This window comes from Thermobia domestica, chromosome 2 (genome assembly GCF_964235325.1).
Source record: "Thermobia domestica chromosome 2, izTheDome1.hap1.1, whole genome shotgun sequence".
Classification (NCBI taxonomy): Eukaryota; Metazoa; Arthropoda; class Insecta; order Zygentoma; family Lepismatidae; genus Thermobia; species Thermobia domestica.
The window spans coordinates 123,646,755-123,672,656 of NC_137455.1; the positions used below are offsets into that span (position 1 = coordinate 123,646,755).

At 34.3% G+C, this 25,902-nt stretch overlaps 1 protein-coding gene across 4 annotated transcripts in view; it reads right to left on the minus strand.

Moving 5' to 3' along the window:
• The window catches only part of Chd1 (chromodomain-helicase-DNA-binding protein 1), a 120,014-nt gene that overhangs the window by 42,512 nt on the left and 51,600 nt on the right, over window positions 1-25,902 (minus strand). For 3 of the 4 annotated variants that reach the window (XM_081745660.1, XM_081745664.1, XM_081745656.1), the window contains exons 7-16: window positions 21,698-21,867; window positions 16,421-16,580; window positions 15,697-15,732; window positions 14,607-14,848; window positions 11,442-11,555; window positions 10,080-10,244; window positions 9,072-9,352; window positions 7,691-7,826; window positions 6,683-6,898; window positions 3,721-3,945 (exon numbers count right to left, since the gene is read on the minus strand). In XM_081745660.1, coding sequence (XP_081601786.1) covers window positions 3,721-3,945; window positions 6,683-6,898; window positions 7,691-7,826; window positions 9,072-9,352; window positions 10,080-10,244; window positions 11,442-11,555; window positions 14,607-14,848; window positions 15,697-15,732; window positions 16,421-16,580; window positions 21,698-21,867 — 1,745 coding nt within the window. The remainder of the gene's footprint in view (window positions 1-3,720; window positions 3,946-6,682; window positions 6,899-7,690; window positions 7,827-9,071; window positions 9,353-10,079; window positions 10,245-11,441; window positions 11,556-14,606; window positions 14,849-15,696; window positions 15,733-16,420; window positions 16,581-21,697; window positions 21,868-25,902) is intronic. The other variant, XM_081745662.1, reaches the window with a different exon arrangement.

Below are 25,902 nucleotides of genomic sequence, written 5' to 3' on the forward strand. Positions count from 1 at the left end.
ACATCGAAATCGATAATAATAATAGCGTAGATGAGGATGTAATGATGAATAAACTTAAATATTGAGACATAATTGTAAGAAATAAGAACAAAATGACTGAGTAAATGGAAGTAAATTAATGATGGAAAATGCATGTTGGCTCTGTACAAAACAAACTGGTAGGTAACTTGTAGAGATGAGCAGAAGCTGAAGGTATTCCAAGAAGAAGTATTGCAGAGGACATTTCATGCCTATTCACGAAAATGAATACATGTGGTGCTAGCATAGCTCACTCCCCACCACATCGTGGCTGATGCGGGATGACGGCCTCTGGATTTTTGGAAAATGGTCGCTGGCTTCCAGAAATAATGATGAGGCATTATTTTGTCTCTGTATCCATTGTTCGCGTACCACTAGAGCAGGCGTTTACATTCATGCTTCTTTCATGTCTTTAGACGCGACGTCAGTGTATCCTGATGATCGTCGGTAAGCTCGAAAACAAAGATCGTCCCTGACTGGACTTCGTCCGCTTGGAGGACGAGCAATAACTGCCTGTTTCCATATGAGATTTCTTCTCACACGCTCCGCCACTTCTTTAACAGCTTCTGGAGTTCTTGCATTCGTGGACGACCTTCTCTCAAGCGATCTTTTAACGAACCCAACATCAAGGAACCGCTGAAGTTGTTTAAAATATCTTATCCAGCAAAAGTATCAATTATTATTGGCAACACGGCATACATTACAGCGCCATAAAAGTTCGTGTTTGTCAATTTTCTCGGAAACTACGTATCAGAATTTATTCTTAAGCATGTTATTTTGTTTGGCTCGATGCGATATATTGACTGATGTATGTCTTATCTTTTGGGTAATATTTTTGCTAAATAGAAATTAAATAATAAGAGTTCTCATAATTTTGAGTTATATCTCATTAACAATACTACGTACTATCAGCTCCCTCGTGTCATAATGAAAAGCTTGAGGGTATATCACAGTGTCAGTCTCATCTTAATAGATGGTGTGGTTCTCATTCAGCATCAATTTTTAGGTTCGAAAATAATTCAATTTTCTCGAAAACTACGCACGAGCTTTTACACTGACGCATATATCATTTTGTTCAAGATCTCAGTAAGATCTATCAATTAGTATGTGTCTCATCTTTGGATATATTTTTTTTCGTTAAACGCTAATAATATGGTAGAATGTATGTTCCTTATGGTCAGTAACCACTTCGTTCCTTATGTGGCATTTACGAACAAAATACTATGAATTTTGTGAAACTAGCTATAATCCCCGTTTTTCGCATGAGGAGAATAGATTTATAGAAAGTATCTGAACCCCTCCTTAGAATAAGCATGGGAGATCAATTAGGACTTATTATTCATTTCAGTGATTCCAGAAACTAAGGACTGAACAATAATATCGGTCATGTTCGATTATTTTTACACCTTTCCCCATTCCCTTTCCCCCTTGACGGAAATGTACAAAAGGTTGCAATCATGAACCAAAAATGATCAAAATCGGTACACTGATTTACGAGGAACTAAATGTCAAACATCGTAACATTCATTTTTATTCGTATATAGATTCTGTAGTTGCATATATTATTAATAGATGATATGCGATTTCTCGGCTTTTATTTATTTTTCCATGCGTCCTTTTACAATTGTACCTTATTGCATTTTTTTTCCACTGCGTCTTCTGTCTTTAGAAAAACAAAGAAAAGAAAGTTTGGCAACAACCTGAATCATCACAATTAATTCAGTACAAACAAATGGAGTATTAAGTACGCGTTTTTATTAGACTTCCAAACTATGCTATGCATGAGTGTCGGAATTCTTATAGAACAGCTTTGTCCATGATGTCAGGAAGTGGATTTTTGCAATCGATTCAGCGTCCCAAGAATAGATTACGCCTTCTCCGTTAACTCGCTATTCAAACAGACAGTGGTTCAAATTAGCCATTTCCGGTTTCAACGTTTATCGACATAGAACGAAAACGATAACACACAGAGAGAAGCCTTTTTTAAAACGATTCAGCGTCTCAAAATAACATATCACGACTATCCGCAGCATTCTATCAAAACCGGAAGTAGTTCAAATTAATACTGATTACCATAAAGCAAAAATTGTAAAAAAATAGCGAGAAGCTTTATTATTATTATGATTATTACTATTATTATTATTTTATTATCGATTCAGCGTCTCAAGAATAGATTCCACTTCCTATGTTAACCTTCTATTCAAACCGTAAATAATTCAAGTTAATCATTTCCGTTTTCAACATTTGTCGCCAGAGAATAAAAATAAAAATGGTAATAAATAGCGACAAGCGTTTTTGTGTAATGGATTCTTCATCTCAAGAAAACATATCACCTCTATCCGCAACACGATACCGTAATCAGAAGTGGTTGAAATTTACTACTACTTCTGTTTTCAATATTGATTTCTATACAACGAAAGCTGTAAGAGATATCGAGAAACGCTGTTTTGCAATCGATTCAGCGTCCTGAGAATAGGTTTTACCTCTTCTCTAAACCCTCTATTCAAACTCGAAGTGTTTCAAATTACCGATTTCAAATTTCAACTTTTATCGCTATAGAAAGAAGCAGTAAGGGAAAGTGAGGAATGGCTTTTTGATACGGATTCAGCATTCAAGGAACAGGTTCTACCTTTGATTCTACTGCAACCAGTAGTTATAGATATACTACTTTAAGTTTGGGTATTGATTTCGCATAGTTTGGAAATCTACCGTAGTTTCACACTATGAAACGAAACTCACTTTATATCTATACAAAGCTCTAATACAATTTCTTTACATTATCTATGAAGTTCATAGTATGTCTCCTAACTAGAATATCAACATAGAAAGAATACGATATATATTTATGAGTCATTTATTGTAAAGTTTTTATAAAATTGTAGACAAAGGTGTACCACTACAATATCAAAGGTTCACAAAACAAGCAACAAGTGCTAACTGCTGAGACAATTCCGACAATAATCAAAGGGCAACTTTTCGTATCTGTTAAAAGACACTACAAATACAGCGAATGAGTCTTCCATGAAATATTAAGGTTACTATTGTTCTTTCCTCTTTTGCAGAAAAACATTTTACCTTATCTGAATATTGATTAGCGACGACTATCTTTTATAGACATCGTAAATTAGGGAATGTTACGATTTAAAAAAAACCTACCAAAAGTAAATATTTACGTAAATTTATCTTAATATGGATATGAATTTTAGTTTCTTATGCTTACGTTGGGTTCAAATTTCTAAAAGATAGAGCTGGCAGATAATGAAATTGTTTTATACATTATTTATTTAACCATTACCTAAACACATCATAACACCTTCCTTAGCTTATCATTCTCAACGAATTCGCAACTTTACCAAATACACGGTTAAAATAAGGTGTCTGAAATCGCTACGGGAGATCAAAATGGGGTAAATGTTCCACTACAATTTGATTTTACCGCTACTGCCTTACTGCCTTTTTTTTTTCTGTTTTGATCTTCCGTTGCCACTCTAATATTCTATTTTGATACTGTTATTAATGAAACGAAAGACAAGGACAATATTATAAAGATAAATTTACTATCATCAACTACTTAGATATTGTGTTGGAACAACTGATATATGATGATGGTGATAGTATAATGAAGGAATTTATCTTATTTTTAAATTTTAAACAAAATTCAACTCTTAGGTTTTGTAATTGAATTAGTAGCACACAACATACTTGAGATCCTTCAGAATTAAAATGGTCCAAGGCTTGCTTCCGTAATTCTCCTTTAATACCACCATCTAGTCGTTGGAACGGAAAATGCCTCAGCTGCAAATACTCCCCAAGAATATCCAACATCCGGACCATTTGAGAAAAGATAAGTACCCGATGGCCTGTTTCCCGAAGACGGACTAAAAGCTTGTCTAATAATACCAGCTTACCAGATCCTCGAATAAGCCTCTGTAACAAAAAACACCCATAAGATGATACAATATCGCTCACAGTACCAACATACAAGCTAATACCAGAAATTACACTAAATGTTCATATTCAAAATGGATTTCCATCCAGAAACACCTGTGATTTTACTATTACACCATCTCTCACTCATTTCACTACTTAGATTTAGATTATTATTATTTTATTCACTTCTACACGCTTTTGATTTCATTATACAGGATATACAAAAAAAAAGTTTCCGTGCTCTAAAATAATACCGTTTTGAAATGTTTTGCACGAAAAGTGTCAAAAACGGATCTCATTGAAAGTACAAACATGTCTGCATATACTTCTGCAAGCTAGTATAGCAAAGAGCTTTCTTAGAACATATATAGAAGCAATTTGATTTAAAAGTCATACATTACTTACATAGAAGCATGCGTTCGTAGTCCACAGTAACTTTACGGACACCCTGTATTAACTAGTGTTCCACATATTATGTGCAATGATTCAAAAGAGTGTATATAATATTTCCCCTCTTTACTTTTTTGTTACGAAAATCCCAGAATTGTCAAATGAAAGGGATTTTTGTGTTTTGTAATATCTTTTCACATAAGTGAAAGCGAGAGTGAGGGTGAGAAACAATGTGATTTGGCGGGGACGCGGTATTCCTCTATGTATGAATGTTTGTCCTCGTCTCTCTCCCATTCTAACTGTGCAAAACCAGTCTTCTGGGCCTTTGCCGGTGTGTGTAGAAGTTCCAAAAGAAGTGAAATTTCTTAGTTTAACGCCATCGATTATGCCCTTTAGGTTAAAGGGGATGCATGATTAATGAAACTGGATTATTTAAAATTGTATGTTCCCCACCGGGAATCGCCGGAGATGACGTGAACCAAAGGCTCAAGCGCTAGCCACTAGACCAGTGGGAAGGACTTGTGGAAGTTTGAGACTAACGTGCAAATAAGATTTCCATAGATTACAATGTTAGCTTTAGATCCTTCTAATTCTTATACCCTTTGATATCTGCCGCTCAGATTCAGTATTTTTTTACTAATTTCGTTTAGTACTTATGGATTCAGTTTTTCCGAATGTTTAATCTATACTCACTGACTATTTTTCAACTGATAAAACAATCATCGCTTTTTGACCAACTATAAGAAATAATAACAGAATAAAAGACCGGGTTTACCGAAGATGAAACATACTTTACACCACGACAATGCTACCACACAAGTATAGTTGAAATGGCCAAAATTAATGAGTTGAGGTATGATTCACCGCCATACCCGATTGATCCACCAGATTTGGCTCCATCAGACTAACATCTCTTCCCGAAACTGAAAATATCTCTTCCCTTGGTGGACATGGATTTTCTTCGGGCGATGAGATTAAATAATCAGTGAAGGAGTATTTTGAAGGCCTGGAAGAATCTGTTTCCGCAATTGATAAAAGGTTTATTTAGAACATCGTTGGACCACGTGTACATGGTTAAGGAAGATTTATGTTAAAAAAAATAAATAAATAAATAAACACAATTTTTCGAAAGATATATTATTGTTTTGAATAACATTTCTCCGAGAACTTTTCAAATGACCCAAGTATCAGGGAATTTAAATTTTGTATGTTAATCGAAACAAAAAGAGAATGCACTTTTATAAGACAATGAATAATTTGGTTGTGGAAAAAGATTTTTTTAGCAGAGTATTCAAACAATCACATTATAAGTGTGCGAAACAGTATTATATGTATGTATATGTATATGCAAAACCTACCTCGGACATTATAACGTCCAAGGTGAGTGTTGTTGGCGCTGTAGGAGAGGTAAAACCTTCCTACCAATATCTGGTTATTTTCGTTCCCTTTTGACTGACAGCAGCAGAGCAGCAATTAAACAAAGTGACATCTGAAATAGTGTGAGTACGAAACAGGTGTGTTATTGAGCTCCTGACTTTTGAACAAATTGCATCCACTGGTATTCAGCGACACCACTTGCTGAAGGTCTACGGGAAGATACAACAGATGTAAGTACAGTATAAGGCGATGAATAATGTGTTACACAAGAGATGAAAGATATGTGCACAACAAGCCACGGCATCGTACTACTGGTCCAGTAGGTCTCGACGCATGTCAATCCATTAAGTTTTATGCCTGTCTGTAAGTATTCTCGGGACAAACCCTCGCACAAACTTTGCAGTAACATAGTTATCAAACATCTTTCTCATGACATTACAGCCGACATTCAGCTGTGTACATATTTCCTCGGTTGTAATCCGTCGATTAGCACAGATGAGTTTATCGAAACGATGTTCATTGCGAGCTGAGCAGGGATCCCCGGGCCGTTGCTTGTCGTGCAAATCCTTTACACTACTTCTGAAATGCACTACCCATCGCCTTACTATACTCACATCCTCTGTATCGTCTTCGTATAGCTTCAGCAATCGGTGATGAATGTCAATGGGTGCAATTTGTTCAACAATCAGGAACTCAATACCACACCTCTGTTTCGTACGTACCTCCGTTAGATATAATTTTGGCTGACTGCTGCTATTTGTAAAACGAGAATGAAAATCTTAAGATATTAGCAAGAAGCAACACAAACACACACACAAATAAATAAAATTAGGAGGCATTACCTTCGAAATGAACCTCGCAATTTTGAGAAGAGCTAATTTCAAACAGAACACATTATATATACATATAGTCATTTTAGCTTTCAGATAACATCCAATTATCACTTAAAAACAACTATTTGACTTACTTGTATTTGCTCTTCCTGAGGCGGCCTTTGCTCCAGTTCCGGAGGCTTAATAAGGAATGAATGATTGCAACATTTCTTTAATTCAACCACTATATTAAGAAATGAAGTCGTTGAACCCTTATTGCCTTTCCTTAATGCAATGTAGTTTTTCGTTAGAATCCATTTGTAATATTGCTTTTGCAGAGATGTCATTTCCACGCGTAGAATTTGTTCAACCTGGGGAACAGACAAATAATTGATATGTAGTAAATGATGTACTTACAAACAATTTATTTTCATATACTATTATCAAAATTATTAGGTGTAGACGATGTATGTACATTACACAGAATACACGATTGTCGTATTAATAGCGAATATAGCAACACTCCTTTTGGATTTACCAATTACTCTTTTCTTTAATCCGTAAGTAGTCGCGCCATTTTTTATAACGTAAGTACTCGCGTGGGGGTGCCACAGACCCCATATTTTTTTGTTATTTTTTTAGCTGTTAATTAAAATATTGCGGTGAGAATTGCTAGAGACATACCTTATAACCTTTCTTTTATTGACTCAGAAATTAATAAAAGGCAAAATATTGATGTTTCTCAGGAAGGTACTGTAAGTGGCAGCAGTATAACCAATTCCATTTTCAATAAAATCACTAAGGAAACTTGCTGGGGGTCCAGGAGACCCCACGCGAGCACTTACGGGTTAAATATAACCACAACTTACTTGACTAATTTTGTTTATCCGTTCAAACTAAATGCACCAAATAGCAAGAAATTTCCAATTTCCAATGATAGTTATTTCGTAAGCTAACTAATATTATGCACCTAAAATTATATTCACTTCCTTTGTTCAGTCTCGAAATTTAACATAATAGTGTGGAATTCTTATACGAGTAAGATACATAATTCTCGTATTTCTATCATTGAATACGACATTCATCCTTGCTTGGATGGTACAAGCTACGGAGGCAACATATTAAGAGAAATTCATTCGTTTGTGTTCACAAAAAGATCATACCTTTGCTGGAAGAGATTTTTCCACGTCCTTTTTCACACGTCTCAGAATAAAAGGTTCTAACTGTTTATGTAACTTGGCATAACCTCTTTGAGCTGCATTTTCATGCTCCTTTTCAAACTCTTCCCATGAAGAAAACCTATAGAGAGAGAGAGAGAACGAATATATATATATATAAAATACATTATTTCCTTGAAGATTACATATATAATATGTTAGTAAGTATGAACGTTTTTTGATCTATAACATGGTGTGTACTAAAATTTCAAAATCAAAAGCGAATTTGGGTGCGAATTGGACCGAATTTTCATGCAAGCGAAACAAGCGTGCTTTCATTGCGATTTGGTAGCGTCTCAAGTCGATCACAGACATTTTTAGTGGTGAATGTTGACGTTTTATAGAAATTTTCCAGTATATACTTATATTTGTACAAATAACAAAAATCGTGACCCAAAAGCTAAATTTCATGACCGTTTTCTGATTTCATGACTTTCGTGACCGATAGACACCCTGTATAAACATCGCTGTCAGATGGAAGAAAGTGCAGGAAATAGTAAACAAAAAATTCCTCGTCGACAACATCATGTTATTCCACAAGTCAACTAGCATACATGACGAGACAAACTAACTGTCAGATCAATATCTAAGATTCATGTGAATAAATAGTGGGCAAAGCAGAATTCACAATATAAATAGTACACAATATACCGTATTGGCCCAAATATAGTACTGATATTCTTAATATAGAAACAGTTTTGTTAAAACCATACCATAGCCACTTGAGAAAAAAAAAGTAACGCAGGATTGTAGAGAAAGTGAAAACCTTCAGACGGTGGAGTAAAGAACTAGGATTTACATCTTAAAAAGAGCTTACCAAATCGTGTACACGGCTTTCCGAATCTTAAAAATTGGTAATTTTCCGTTACATAATATTTTCAATGTGTAAGTGTAATATTTTATGATGAGTATTTTTATTTTGCCATTAAAATCATGTCCAAAACTTGGTGAAGTATTATATTAGGTATCGTATATATTCAGGCTAATACAGTATATTAGACCAGAGGAGAGAGCAGGAACTGGAACAGTTGAAAGCAAAGTAAAATTTTATCTATCAACAAATGTTTCTCCAATTTCAAATTTAATTCTGTTTATCAAGATAGGGTCTCCCTACCTATTCTAATAATTCCCAGATTTTCCTAGAATAATTCCCAAATTTTCCTACCACTTTAAAGCTTAATATTCAACTTGTGATATTCCTCCACCACCTAAAAGCTAATATCTTTGGTATCAGTTACACAAACAAAATGTTTTACTTGTATAATCAGTCCATATTTCTACCATTAAATATTCCAAAAATATGCTAATGTAGAGCAAGGAAAACTACCTTTTTGACATAATAAAATGTAATAAGCTCCAAAGCTCTTTCAAGCTGTTCTGCAACGGTGTTCCCGTAATTAAAAGTCTATGATTTGTTTCAAATTCCATCAAAGCCTTATAGAGCAATGAGTCATCATTCTTCAATCGATGCGCCTCGTCAACTACCAACATAGCCCAGCTCAAACTTCCAAGGAATGCTTTATCCTTCAATACTATTTCGTATGTTGTCAAAATTGCGTTAAATTTCAGTCTCTTGGAACTCGCGTAGCACCATTCATATTGTCTAATCTGAAACAAATGTGTAAAATTAAATTTTATAATAAGTTCTGAATATGTCAATACAATCAAAGATACTTAAAGTTACGAACTTCAAGTAATGTATTAATTAAGAGTTTGAATTCTCAAAATTATTAAGAATTATTCCTGGTTACAAATAAACGTTCAATGATAATTTGGGAGTAACATCACACATCTAAAAAATATTCATTCTGCAAAGAGACTTTTTATTGATGTAATTTGAAATAGTGCCAGAATATAAAGGGTTGATTTTGATCAAAATATGTATTTAAAATGCATTGAAATGAGGTTGTGAATAAACCAGTATGCGTATGAGTGACAGAACCTTAATTCGAAATCGGTCGAGTAAATTTAGTATTAAGAGTTACAATTTTATAGCAACAAGCCAAGACTGTCAACGACTGATATAAGGAACTGAATTAACTGAATGATGATAATATATATATATATTAAAATGCCATAAGATAAGAACTTTTTTTAAAAAAATAATCCCATGCCAATTTTTCGTGAAGATGAAACCTATGTTGGCCACCATATTCCTCTCTATGTATCAAATTTTTGCTTACACAAAAATTATAATTACGTTTAATAGGATATGATAAATCCTACAGAAATGAGGTCAAGCTTAATGTGAGTTTAACTGTAATAACTAAGTTCACAAATCTGACTATAATAGAACTTATGAACTTATTATTATACTCACTTAATGTATACTTACAATGTTTCGAGAATTCACATCGCCTAAATATGTAACAACGTTCATTTCTGGTGCCCATTGAACGAATTCTCTTTGCCAAGATGTCATTGTAGAGAGCGGGACAACGAGAAGGAATGGACCATAGAGTTGATGGGTATGGAACAAATAATAGAGCAAACATATCGTCTGAAATAGAAAGAAAACTCGTTGAACATTTTATATTCATACCTTATCTTATTCATACTTAAGCAATATAATTACAATCATTAAAAGGAAACATTTTGTGTGTGTGTGTGTGTGTTGTTTCGTACAGTCAGTCTTTTCCAAAATAAAATGGATTCTTGTTTCCTTTCATTAGTTAATTATGTTCACTATTTCTATCCTGTAGGCAAACAGATCACGAAACCGAAGGCAATGAAGCTAAGCTTCTGATCACTGGAAAACTCTTTTTGTCTTGTTCAAGTCTATACTGTAAGGTTATCTGTCAGATTTCTTACTCAAGCGCAGAACTAATCAACTTTTAAATAAAAAGCAAGTGGACGTTTTTATTTATTTATTTTTTTTAATGCACATCGAGATGCTAACTACTACAGTTTAAGTAACTATTATAAAAGTAAAGAGTGGAGTCAGATTAATTGTAAATACATATTAAATTATTCATTTTTTATCATCCTCTGCTACGCAGTAGGCCTGGTACGGAAGCTCACCGTTTGCCCCTGGTGAAAAGGGTTCATTCTGGGACGATACCAAGACATGTTAGTTTATGGTAAGCAATCCAGTGTCCGTAAGTTTTCTCGTCTCATACTAGCTTCACTTTACATATTTAAAAACACACCACCGTTTTCACAATCATTATCTTTATTATCCACCTCCTGTAGCACACAAAGCCTAATCGTGGGATATTACACTATGAAATTCATTAGACTTCATTTAGTATTCATCGCAATGTTAAAACTTCAATAAATACTACGTGTCAAAACAGGATGACATCATAATCAAACACATGGCCAAATTACCAACAAATTGTGAATTATGTTACTATATCCCTTCATCCTTCTACACATACATCAATATTTTGAATAATTTTTCCCTTCTACTTGTATTTGTGTCCCGAAAGCAAAACTAACGATATTTTTACATTCTTTTTTAAAAAGCAACGTACTAACGTAAACCAACATATTAGCTTTCTTCACTGTTCATATTTTTATATTGCACTATTCGAAGTTAATAACAGAAAATTCTTTCACATTAAGCAACTAATTCAATATCTTCAGGTGCGGCCTGCGATTGTAATGTACTATTCATCACATTAGATCATCAAAAAATACAAGATCACAAAGAATTATCGATATAAGAAACACGCTAACAATCCAACTTATTTACCTGTATTGTCTTTCCAAGACCCATTTCATCTGCAAGAATTGCGGAATTCTCTTTACACCACGAGTGTACTAACCAATTAAGACCATCTAACTGGTAATCTCGCAACTCCAAATCCTACGGAAAATAAATTTATATATTTAAAAATAGTATCATGGTGAGCACATGACAAAAATGCATAAGAACTCCTTGTAACTCATAGGGTCTGTTACAACGTTACGTTAATATTGCACCAAGCTCAATACTCAAGCAGAGTTCCCAGACGATGTAAAGTACGGGACAAGGATAAACAATATTAGTTTTAATGGCATTTTTAGTCGTTTATTCTTGTCCCATACTGTACCAAGTTTACGAAAAAATTGGACTTCTTGTCGTATTTTCATTCTTCGAGTCTTATTTGTAAAAATGCATTTAGTTTATTAATCAAATGCCTTTCTACAAATAAGATTCAAGGGACGAAAGTAATGATTATATGTAACGGACCACATTTTAGATTTGTTCCGTACAGAGAAATAAACACTGACATCTCCTTGAGTAGCTCCCTCCCGGAGATATACGATAATACAATTATTTTTATAATTCTTATCAGAGGTTATTTGCTATAATTTATTATATAATTCGGCCTCACTTAGATTTAAATATTCCTATTAATCTTAATAAGTTATTTTATTTGCAACTAAGACTAGTAAATCAATAATTATTGTAATTTAAAATGTATAACACATGAAATGTGAAATCGCTCTGGAAAGATATATATCTAAAATTTAATTAATGTTGTAGAAAAAAAGAATGGATGTTACAGAGATGTACAAGTTAGTTTGTTGAAAAAATAGTAGAAAAACGTAAAAACAGTAGAAACGAAAAACGAGATATGTCAAAAGATGTCGAAAGTTAATTGAATTTTAGAAGAAAAATACATGCTGTAAGTTACTTAAACCTTTTCAGTGCAATCAAATGTTGTTATTAAAATATTAAAAGAATAGTTCGACATGAGTAACATAAGTGAAACTATGTTCGAGTAAATTAAGTCTAGGGGTCCCCAACTGCTAAAACCTCACATAACGATATGCTCTAATCCTTTATACTATCACTGTAGGTGCCTGTACTAAATAATTTATTATCAATTCAGTTAACTATTGTGTATTTTTACTAGAACGTGAGTATGATGACGTCGAGATTAGATTGTATTATACTAAATACGATATATGAGCTAAGTACAGGAAATGTTTATAAATTAGCATCTGCACCTAACCAGGTTGATGTATGGTTTACGTCGTCACGGTGATCTTATGGAAGGAAGCAGCCTTGGTGTTTAATAGTTCGAGCGAGATATATGCCGAACCTTTTATATCTGAATCTGGCGTTTAGAATCCTTTTCATTAATCATGTCTGTGACCCAAAGTATAAATGTCTCCTGTGTTGTCAGTGTTGCCTTATAGATGCCTTCATATACGTGTGTACTTTTCATATGATTGGAGCTATTTTTACTGTATATCCGTCATCCACAGTTTTGTGTATGCTCACTAATGTGTTGAAACTATGATTAAGTCATTAAGAAACTATGATGGAATTAAGTCATCTACAATCTAGGCAATAGAATATTATTTTACCTTCTACATTCAGGAAACCACATCAAAAGGATCTGGAAAGCGACATCCTGAACCTTTTATATTAAAAGTTGAATCTACAATTTCACTTCATCGTTGTATGAAGACAACATATATGTGCAACACAACATATAAAAACAAATTCAAAATTTTATTATGTGATATTTAGATATTTAAATCGATATTATTTGCATTAACTTTCATTTAATGATTGACGCAAACCGAAAAAACTGGTAATTTTTCTATTTGATACGTTGTGTGTAAACAAGAACATTAAGACAGAACTAGTAAGAATACGTCAAGTACAACAGTTAAAAAACTGGTACTAGTACGAAGGAAAACAGCTGACAAAATTGAAATTATTCAACACATTAGGTAATACATAATTAAATAATGTGAGCTCGAGCTGAAAACAACCTCTCTACAAGTGTTTCACTGTCATAGTTGTGTTTAGACTAGGTAGAAGAAAAACATATAGCTTCCTTAACTCTATTTCACAGACTTACAGCAGACAAGTTAGGTTCTTTAGCTACAGCCCAGCGTTGTAAGCGTTTATTTTTAAAGCGAGTTTATTCTGTTCTGTTAACAATATCGTACACTCTGGTTTCATTTCACAGATTACAAAATTATTCTGTTAACAACACCATACATGCCGTCTATCATGCTATTCGTCAATGTGATGGTTCATGCACTGGCATAACAAAGAGCACTACAAAACCAGAACAAAGGAAAATATAAGAGATACAGTGTAATAAATTATTTATTAGAATCGCCTATACAGATTTCTGGGCATTACCGACATTTATGGCCTTAAGCCCGTCAAATACGAGGAATGATGTCCCTCGGCAAGCACACTATTTAGGGCAGTAGAAAAGCAAGGAAGCGGCCTGGGACCTGTATTATAGGTATCATCCCGGCATTTGCCTGGTGTAAATGAGGAAAACTCAGGATGACTGAAAAAAGCTGTTTACACTTTTTCGACCGAGTGGTCTCACCGGGAATCGAACTCGGGACTACCTAAACCAAAGGCAAGAGCGTTAGCAACTACGCTATGCGGGGCCATATGTAATTGCATTTCACACATGCATTCAATACATTTTGTAACACAGAATATCTATTTAAATTAACAATCACGACAATCTATATTCTGTACTTTTCTTTTTTGTTCATACATGTGTCAATTAGTTGCAACTTTGTTGCCCAATTGTAACATTCTACCGTTAACACTAAGGATCAAGATTCTGCGATTTTTAGTACTTATTTCAAGTTTTCTGCAGGGATTTTCAAGAAGAACAACAAGTTACAAATAGTGACTCTGGATTTTAGTGTTTTGTTACAAGAGATCTAATCTGAGTATAACATACGGATTTTTGACACCAGTATATTTAATTTTGAAGCTGACCGTTGAAATTATACCAAGAAAATACAACTAAAGCACACAATAGGGTAAGTAAACGTGTTTCATTTTAACAAAATATATCAGACACTATCATTATTACACTGCAATGCAGTTCACTATTACTATTATTATTATTATTATTATTATTATTATTACACTTACAGTATTTTTGCCTATGTATGATGGTTGATGTTTCAGAGGAATAAATTTTGGTCTACTTTTTAAAGCTTTGCATAATTTGGAAGGCGTTCTTTTTGACTCTTCTCTTTCCCTGAACTCTTTAATTTTATTTGGCCATTTCTTTACAATCAGTGAACCATCTTCCCATGTTGCTTCTGCATACGGAAGACTTTCCCATTTTACATAATAGTCAGGATGAGGTCCATCCGGTTTTTTAAACTCCGCTGCAAGGAAAAGACAACATTTATTTCAAAAGAAAAATACTTTTTAAATTACCATTATTCTCCCCAATATTGTTAGTGTTTATATCTATTTATATAGAACAATATTGTTGCATATTAGGAGTTTATTATTCCAAAGAATAAGAAAAGCCTGAGTATATTATTAAACTTAAATATATACTCATTCTTATTTTCTTCATTAGTTTCTACAGTCGTTAAGGGAAATATATCTCGAAGAACATATTCTTCAGGGCGAATACTTTTCTATACATAAGAATGACTAATTTCATCCTTGGTTTAATGATATTTAGTGAAAATTGGTACATTTTATCCGTTAAACGTATCCATGAGTGACTGATACATCAAAAGTAGTCTTGTAACATGAAGGGAAAAAGATAGCCAGGAGAAAAGAGGAGTAAAACACAGATTAGTAATAACTGGTAATTGTACAAATATACTTGAGAAAGTACACCAGTTATTCAAGGTCGCAGTCCCGTTTCAAATTTAAATGTATTCGACCATGAGTAATTGAGTGATCGAAGCCAAATTTGAATCAAATCCATCAGTATAAATGCATGAATGTAAAAGTAAAACTTTCTTTAATATCAGGCACCTGAACTTCGATGATGAAGCTTTTAAATAGAGTAACTTAAAAGAATACTTTAACTTGTTTCGGCGCAATTTTCGAAGTAAGCACAATCATTTGGAAACATCTATGCAAGGAACTACTGTATTTAGAGTGAAGTAATGGACAAACATGTTTTCAAATAATTCTAAATAAGACGGAAGAAAAGGATTCCCAAAGGTAGTGAATAAGGTGAAAATGAAGTTTCTATGTAAAGTGAACTTACATTCGGACTGCGCCTCCGACTGCTTGGCCATTGAATCTGTAAATATAAAAATGAGCGTATAATAAAAAAAAAAGTAATATTTGGGTTCGATTCTCCTCTAGATGATTTTAGTCTTCTGCCAATTTTTTTTCCTTTCTTTTAATTTTGTGAATGAAATCTTAGGAATTTTACGTACTCTTCCTTTGTTGAAGTAAATGATTAGAATTTCGTCGTGTGAGAGATAACATCTATGTTGCTCACAGAAATGAAATACTATCGATTTTAACAGTGAAATGATAATTATATTCGTATAGGAAAAAGAAATGAAACACAGAGAGAATGAGAGAGAGAGAGAGAGGGAGAGAAAAAGATCGATGTGTCTAATTTTTTGTTCATACTCGACAATTTCACTCTTCTAATCACCACCTCACAAGCCTGTAGTTTTGAAAAGGATAGGAAGGCAATGGATATAGTAAGCCACAGCGACGTTAATACTAATTACACCCCATCTGATTACTAAAAATGTACTTGTTAGCTGCTGATTTACTGAAAAATATACGGGCTCATCAGTCCTGTGACTCTTTGAAGAATATGAATTATGTAAAGATTTTGTGTGAAAATAGATTACTAATAGCAGGAGCTCTTAGTATAACAATGAACAAAAGTCAATCAGGTTTATATTAGAGAATAGGAAAACAGTAAGAATATTAAAGAAAGATCAAACGCGAATACAAGAAAGCATTACCTATTATCCTTTCAACCTGGTTGTAGCTCTTCAATAATTCCTGCTGTAATTCCAATTGACATTCATAGTATTCAATATCCTCTGGCGTTGCATGCTCTCTCCAAATCTCCAATTCTTCTTCACGTTTTATAAAGTTCTCTAATTTTTTCATGCCTTTCACCTGTAAACAAAGAGGTTCTTTATTTTCCGACTTAAGGTATTTCAGCACTAAAAACAGTAGTTGAAAATACTGTTATAAATTATGTACTATATATCCAAACTCTCCTAGGGTCTCCTAGGCTTGCGGCGCACGAGGTCCCGAGTTTGATTCCCACTAGGAGAGTTTTGAAAAATTTGAACGCATCAAGATGGTTCGGATTCCACCTTAAAATACGTATCCACGTCTCAAATAGCATTGGTGCTGAAAGAAAGTTTAATCTTCAATCCAACCAACTACGTGAGCCAAAGATATGAGACAGAAGATTTAATGATATTCATTAAAACAAAGACTATTAATTTTTCACTTAATTCAATTTTCAACATTTCACTTAGTTCAATTTTCAACATATTTGTACAGTACATCACATCAATCCTTACCTGATACAATTATATAAACTAACTCAGTGCGTAGCATCCAACGGACTTCCATTGGTATTTTAAATTTTGGACTATTCAGTATAACAAGTGTTTTATATAAATAGCCAGTGGTGTTATTCTAATTTTTTAACCGGTTCTCTCTCCCTGTATATATATTAATGGTCATCTGTACCACTATTATTCTGTCCATCATAGCGCCTACACAGCATCTCGGTAAGTAATATTCACACTTGTCTTCATAATCATCGACGGATGTGTAGTCTTCAACCCGCTTCAGTTCCGTAGCGATCGAAAATCAGATACATGTTCATATGATTTTTTCGGTTTATTTTTACATGTGAATTACTATATAATATATCAAACAGAGAGAGAGGGCGATAGGTAGGTAGAAAAATATAATTCTCACAACAAACAAACCATATAAAGTATATACTAGAGTTCTTACATTTTAGAACGCAACGCCAATTTTATCACCTTGAGTTTGAACTAAGAACTGTTTCTATTATATTTTGTAGCGCCACGTTCAAACAAAACCGACTTGAAGGAGGAGAAAACATACGAGAGAATATACAATAGTGTACTTTTGTTAGCGAGAGTTAAAGTTTTACCAAAACTAGTCTTTTGTTGTCTGAAAATTTAAAACGTTTATTCTCACCAATACAAATGTGGACCCCTCAAAAGAATTAACAATTAAGACCTGGAAACCTTTAATTAACATGACTGGGAAACTTGATCGGTCAAATCAGATACATTTCTTGGTCTTCATCAATTCAAATTTCTGTCTGGCCGTTGAATTGAAACAATTCAAAGTTGCTTGTTTTCACAACGATGCAAGCACATAGAAAAAGTACAGAGGCGTTTTCACAATTTTTTTTTCGTTTCTTTCTTTCACTCTTGGTTAGGTCATGCGTATGTATGCATGTTTGTGTTTATGTTTGGATATAACAAACGGTTCATCGAACTTGAAATATTTTAACAACCGGTTCTAGCGAACCCCTATGATTCGGCTGAATAGCACCACTGTATATAGCAGATTAGCTAACATTCATTCTCTCATGCTTTAATATGGGTTACTCAATAGTTATTCTTTGTCTAGATTCGTAACTAGGCCTAGATGCCAAAAATATTTTCTTTCTTCCCCTTCTACAAATACACTGGAAGGAAATTTTAATACTCATACAAATAATGAAAAAGAAGTTATAGTGGCCGGCTCATAGTTTTAATATCAGCTTCCTAGTGGGTATGTGGTTAGTATACGCGCCTTTATCGTGGGAGAAAAGGGTTCGATTCCCGGCGGCAGCTCACGTGGTTTGGATCCCATGTTAAGCTGTAAGTCAGTATCTAATAGAGCCTCGCTGTTGAAAGGGACGCTAAACTCTAAATTATCAGCAATCATCACAGCTTTATAATCCTCGCTAGATTCGATTTCAGTTGTAATTGTGTATATATTGTACGTGCTCATTTAGAAAATCACAACAGTGTAGTTGTAGCATGTCGGGGCACTACTTATGATGCTCACGAAGGCGTGCGTCTACGGACCATTTACTTCCAATTCAGGCTTTTTTTTTTTTTTTTTTTTTTTTTTTTTTTTTTTTTTTTTTTTTTTTTTTTTGACGAAGTAACATTTTATGTTGAGTGAATAGTAAACAAGTAAAGTAGAATTGCCGCATTTGGGGAAGTGAAAATTCACGTGAGACTCGCCAAAACTAAGTGTACGGTACACAATGATCCCACATCACTGTCCTTGGAAGAAGTTACACTAGAAGTGGTTATGAAACTCGTACGGTAGCTGGCGAGTGCACTGTGCTTGCGTGACTACTCACTAGACATTTCGTTTGTGGTATGAACTCAGTAATTACAACACCACACTACAGCCAAAGCAGCTGTAGCAGTTTTGAAGGATGTCAAGTCTCTTCTGCAATGAGTCATTGCCTTAAAGTTTTACCTACAAATATTTGTTTTACTTTTCAAAAGAGCCACAGTTCGACCTGAAGTTTACAAACGCTGTTTCCGATTACGCTCTGTCGGTGGCCATCATTCTGACTATTGTCTAGCATCGAAGTTTCTATTGGAGAATGCTCGCTTGCAGTGTAGACATGTCTATTCACAACCACTTCTCTTTATAGAGACTTTCCATAGATCATCTATGGTGTGGGCTCAATGCTGTACCGAGGCTCTTTCAAGAGACCAAAGATGCAATTGTCTTTTGGTGAGGCATCTTTAAATTTCGCTGAAATGTGGACTGAAGGAAATCGAGTTTTCTTCTGATGATTGTTAAAGGAAGAGAACTGTCGAACAATATACATGGCTGGATGTCCTGTCTTGATGCAGCCATACCCGACTTGCCTCCTCCCATACAAAGGAAGAATGTAACAACGATAAGTTGGTTAGGACGTTAGTCTGATAATTAGAATTCAGCTTAGCTTTTGAGGCGACAGAGTGTCTTTAACTTCCTATTGTGATAGAAACAAGCAACAAAAATTAATCTCTTGCCAAAACCCCTACATTCACGACACTATCTTTTGAGGTATTTCATATCACGTTCTCTGTAAAAAATTTACATACAATCTGTTACAATCATTAAGGTATACATACCGGGAGTCCATAAAGTCTTGCAAGATAGTGAAACTCTGTATCTTGGAAACTACGTAATATATTAACAAATACTTTTTGGTGTACTTACAGAAAGGTTCAAAGTTTTGTTTCAGCTAGTTAAGGTTCATCGCCAAACTTCCAATTGTGCACCATTCACGTTCAAACACTCTTGCAGTCTTCTTGGGAAACCAAGAATTGCGTGTTGGCGGTGCTTGTCTGGAATGTTTAAAATCACATCAGCTATTTTGTTCTTGAGATCGTCCTGACTAGCTGGCTTCTGTGAATACACCTTGGTCTTCACGTGTCCCCACAGCCAGTAATCACAAGGCGACAAGTCTGGTGATCTTGCAGGCCAAGGTGTGGGTCCTCTTCGGCCAATCTACCTCCCCTTAAATTCTTCGTTAAGAAACTGTCGAGCTTGAAGGGCATAGTGCGGCGGTGCCCCATCTTGTTGCATGTAAACCTCATTAAAGATGCCTAACCTAGTAAGTTCTGGTAAAAGGAATGTCTGTAGCATGTTCAGATAATTGTTACCATTTACCGTCTCTTCCTCGAAGAAAAAAGGGCCGATAATGTGGTCCATTGAAACAGCACACCACATATTGACTTTGGGACTATCCCGCTTGTGCTCCTCGAATTCACGTGGATTTTCCACTCCCCAAATTCAGCAGTTGTGCCTGTTCACTTTTGCCGACACATGAAATGTGGCTTCATCTGAAAACAGAAATCGAAACAGAAGGTCACCATCTTCTTGTAAGCGGGTAAGCATTAACTCACAGAATTCCATTATCATGTCACAGTCTTCCTCTATCAGCTCGTGCACAAATTTTAACTTATAGGGCCGGACCTTCAAATTCTTGCGTACGATCTTGTGTAACGTTGACTTCGGTATTCCCAGTTTCAATGACCTACGTTTAAGCGACTTCATTGGACTCCTGGCTACGCTGTCCTGCAACGTGTTAATCACATCGTCACTCGTTCCTGGCCTTCCACTGCGTGGTAAATCTGACACACTTCCCGTTTCTTTGAACTTCTCTTTCCACCTCTTGATACTTGTTTCTGCTGGGGGTGTTTTCCCATACGTTGTTTGGAACTTTCTCCGCACTGAAACGCAAGATTTTAATTCCACAAAACACATCGTGCCTTTTCTTTAATAGACGCCATCTTAAGTCACGTGATTACCAGCGCAAACATCATCGAGCATTGTGGCTAGAACAAAACTTTAAACTTCCCTTCTTCCAACCCCAAAAATTTATACACTTAAACGTAACGGTTTCCAAGTTATAGAGTTTTACTTTCCTGCAGGACTTTATGGACTCCCTGTATATTTCGTCCAGTATGAAACCGTATTTCCACCTATCACCAGACAGATGGTGCACGTAGAGCCGCTGACAACTGCTGCAACGTTCTGAAATTTATTTTGGCAAGTGCTTGTGTACATGTTCCTTTCCGCTCTTCTCTAACCGAAGATCACGACGATTTATAGTAAACAGTCGTGGAGGATGTTCCAACACAGTTTGCAATATTTCTCTGTTTATCTGGTTCCTTCCTGTGACGAGATCTTGCACTTTCCGGATTATATGATGTACGGCCCGTCGGACGGAGATTGGTTTATTTCTGCCCTACAAGAATTGCCCACTCTTCACTTTCCTTGCTCATTTGAACACATGCTACGTCACACTTCGACACGGTAAATTCACATTCCCTGCATATCTTGATAATGGCACTGTAATTGTATTTGGCATTAGAAAGCGCAGTATATGGATCCCAGTAAGAATGCTGTTCTTCACACGAGCGTTCATCATACCTGTCACGGGTTAACTAAGGTTCAATGTATCTATACGACCGGTGGTGTTACTCACTTCACGTTGATGGCACTACTATCACTTGTGAATCGTCAGTATAGATCGCCAACAACCGCTGTATGATTCAATTTGGCATGAATGTATGAAACGATTAGTACAATTACCACTTTTAATTTAAGAGATAATTCTCTTTGGTGTGTTAAGATCAAATTTACTTCTACTATAGTTTATATTACAACCCAAGGTTAAATAAATACATCCTAATACACTATATGAAATTAATAAAAGGGAATCAGTGTACCTTTTGATCTTTTAACGTTTGTTCCGATTCCCAAGTATTATGAATGTGAGACCATCCTTTCCATTTGATAAGATATTGTACTTCGCACTGGTCTGGATCATTAAGATCAACATCTTGGTTCGGATCTCCATTATCTTCTACTGCATAAATAGTAGTGCTGCCTCCAGTAGCTGAAACATGATACAAAGTTCAAATGAAATCCATAAATAATAATAATAATAATAATAATAATAATAATAATAATAATAATAAATTATCAAGTGAATACTTCTGAACCAAGATTCTGAAAAATAAATAAGTATTACACACTATGTGTGGGTTTAATAGATATTTATCTTTTGAGACATCAGTAACACTTAAGTTAATCTTTTAGTGTGTGTATATATGTGTTTTGCTAACATGAAACAGTAATCAAATTTTGTTTTAATGTTTTTCAACTCTATCTCTTTTGAAGAAATTAATAACTTACTTTCGGCATTTCTGTAAAATATGTGAGTGATGCCCTTTTTTACATTCTTTACGAGAATCGTCCAAAAAGTTTGTATCTTTACCTATTTACAAACAATGTAGAGCTATGTTTTCACTATCACTTATTCATATAATCTCTCTTAACGCCAAAGCACTTTTGTCAGCTCCTCTGCAACAGCTGAACGCTTGAGATGAATACTTCCTCCTGCTCTCGTAATTCTTGGTGAAAAAGTATCCATGATGTGTTCACTGCTGGGAAATTTGTGGTTGCGAAGAGGTTTTTTGAGTTTTGGAAACCAATCATAGTAACTTGAGGCCACACTAGGTTAATTCCGCGAGTGCTCTAGTATTTAGAATCCAGCTTGCCATACGTCCCTATATATATATCGTAAAGAATACGATATTCAAAATAAAAATCAAGATAGCGGATAGTCATGGATACAGGTCTTTGATCGCTCTAATATTCTCCACGCGTCCTTTCGCATTTCGCCACCTTCTCTGGTGTATCAGGTCTGCCATATTCGTATCGGAATGGCAGCTGAGCTCGCTCACGTAAGGTTATACGTTGCATCATGGTCCGCCACGGATACCTCCAATGATATAAACTAGATATCAAGAAAGAAATTCTATCACAGCAACGAATAAAATATCTTTTGTTTAATGAACATTGGTTATGCACTAAAAAAGTTATAAACAGTTTTCAATAAAGAGTTAATTTCTGCCCACCTTGTAAAGTAACTAGATATAAGCAAAGTTTAATTCTGTAAATCACTCATTTCTTCTGCACAAATTAGCGAACAGGTTTAGTATACACGGCGCATTATAAAACTCATTGCAAGCTATCTTTCTCACAAACAACAACGTGTAGTCATTTCTGGTGATATATCCATTTCTTTCAGTAAAAACTGGTGTCCATAAGGGAATGTCCTCGGTCCCTTCTTTTTCTCTTATTCATAGATCACCTTTCCGATCATATTCAAACTATATTCTCCTGTTTACAAATGATTGTAACTCCTCAAAGAAATCTGTACACATAAAGATCCCATTAACCTTCAAAATGATTTCTCATGACTTGCTTCTTGGTGTGAAACTTGACATTTGAAGTTAAATCCTAATAAGTGCCCTTCTCTTAGGAAAAATCGTTATTAAACAAAACTACACTATTGGCAGTGTAACGGTATAAAATGTACAGATGCATAATGATCTTAATGTCATATTTGATGACATGCTTTCTTTCAGTGAATGCTGTTACAAAAACTCTATGCGAATGTTACGAATGTTGTACAGATTTACAGAAATTCAACCTTGATTTCTCCCATAGTAGAATATTGTTAATCTATCTGGTGTATGGTTTGCTCCACAAATGTTTCCAAGCTAAACACTATTCTTAATTTCTTTTTAACCATTGTTCGTCACAGAGCTCCAGAGCTACGTAGATTAAGTAACGAAACTATCATGAGAACACTCAATATAGCATCATATACTACTCGTCGCAAAAGAGTTGATATTTTGTTTCTGCATGAAACAGCAAATGGAAAATCCAACTATCATTGTCTATTTCCCACAGTTATTTACAGAATATCCATTCGCACAACACAGAATACGAATCTATTCTACGTCCGAAACATGAACTTGCAACAGTCCGATTTCAAAAGACTTCCACCTACAATGCATATCATTATCTTTGAGAGAAGTTTCCGATTTGCATTGTGTAAAATTAGGTTGTAAATATTATCTAAACAATATTTGTTAATTTTTTTATTGTTATTTCTTTCTCTATATATGTTTGTTTCTTTTTTTTTTTTTTTTTAACTTGTTGCATGTTTTAGTGTAAAATGGCCAACGTGCTGCATCTGGAATTATACATATAAATAAATAAATAACATATAAGTCAGACGTAAAGCACGATAATTGCTCACTAGTCAATCTAAATCATTCAAAACTTTATTAATGTAAGTAAAATCATAGAGATAAGCAAATTATTGGATTTTTATAAGTCCTTTTAAATCTGAGAATGATATGTACAAAAGAACAATCACTTCAGCCATTTTTTGACAAATATACGTTGTAGCTCTGAATGAGCATGAAACAAAAAAATAAATAAATAAATAAATTTTAAAAAATAAAACATAAACTTTGCTGCATTACAATTTAACAAATATCATCGGTACACACGTAGATGACACCTGTTTGCTTCCAAATTAGATAATGAGTTTCATATTTTTATTTGTAAATAAAATCTACACGAGAATCAAAGTTATCATCGAACAATAAAATACTGGCATCATGTAAAATTTCTATTACCTTCCTGTAACTATTTTCAAGTCTTTTCGAGAGGATAATTTATAAGTTTGAACTCCTTACTTATTTATTCAATTGTAACTTATGACGGTTCCTCATCAGATTCGATAATTTCTGGTTTAATCACTTCAATATTTCCTAAAATACTGTAGATCAACTCTAGATGCAAACATTTACTGTTAAAATATAGTTTGTGTTTCAGATTTTTTTAATCTTCAGTGTTAACATGATCTTATGACTTAGAAAGTTAGCAGTTGTATTAATAGCATATACGAAATACTGGTCCATATCTTAAAATTTGTAAGTGATTATTATTGAAATTTACAATTGTAAATTAAATTTTTATTAAGAAAGATGCTTATCATTGTCTCATTCTTTGCTCAAATTACCTTTGACAGTACATAGTTTATTCACGTACAGAATTACTTTGTGGCATAAGCAGCAATTTTTAGCACTTTGCCCTCCTGAGATATTACGCCCCAAAAATGGCATCAAAATCACAAACTTCAACTTTCTGGTAGTTTTTCTGGTGATTTCATGTGTTAGTTTGTAACCCTGTATACTTATTTAGACGCAAAAGTTTATATTCTCCGTGTACCTCAGTCTCTTCTGTAAACATTCGTTGTGTTTGGTGTTCGTCTGATTCGTACGTCCTGAGCAACTGTAATTTTCGTAAACGCTTGCAAATGCAGAAATTGGCACTCCACCGACAACAAAGATGGCTGCCATTTAGGAACAATTGCACATAAGGAAACGTGAATGACGTTATTGACCTTCCGATACAAATGATTCGTTACACTCAAATTTCGGAGATGGTCGAGCAACAATTTTCACCATTTTTGGACCACTTTAGATGGACTGACTCATAGTTGAAAAGTGACCAAAACAACATGAAAAAGTTAGCAAAAGCTCATCAAAAAGTAACTTTAAACCTTGATGCTAAACTTGGGCATAAATTTTATTTTGTTTTATTTTATTTATTTATTTATTTATTCAACCAAAATAGGGCCAGCTGGATCATAGCTGAAATACGTAATGTTTTAACATGTTACGAATAGAAATTATTTTACTTAAGTTTGTCACCTAATTGAAAAATTGGATTACTTGTGTTTAGAAATTCATTTAATTACATACTTTGCACGGTTTTGTATTTCAACTTTGATCTGGATGGGGTAAGGCCAAATTTCTATATTTTCGTAATGTCCAATAATACAAAATTAAAGTAATGAAATTAATACATAGTACCTAAATTATCATTAATTTCTAATAAAATTTTATCTTGTACAATCGGTCTGTTACAAATTTTGTCTTGGTACCACATGATTGGTACACATAGGTATGGCTTCTACCAATATTCCGCATACAATGAAAAGTAAACTGTGAACAGGTGATATATGTCATTCTCCTTTAACACAATAAGATCAAAGCATATAATG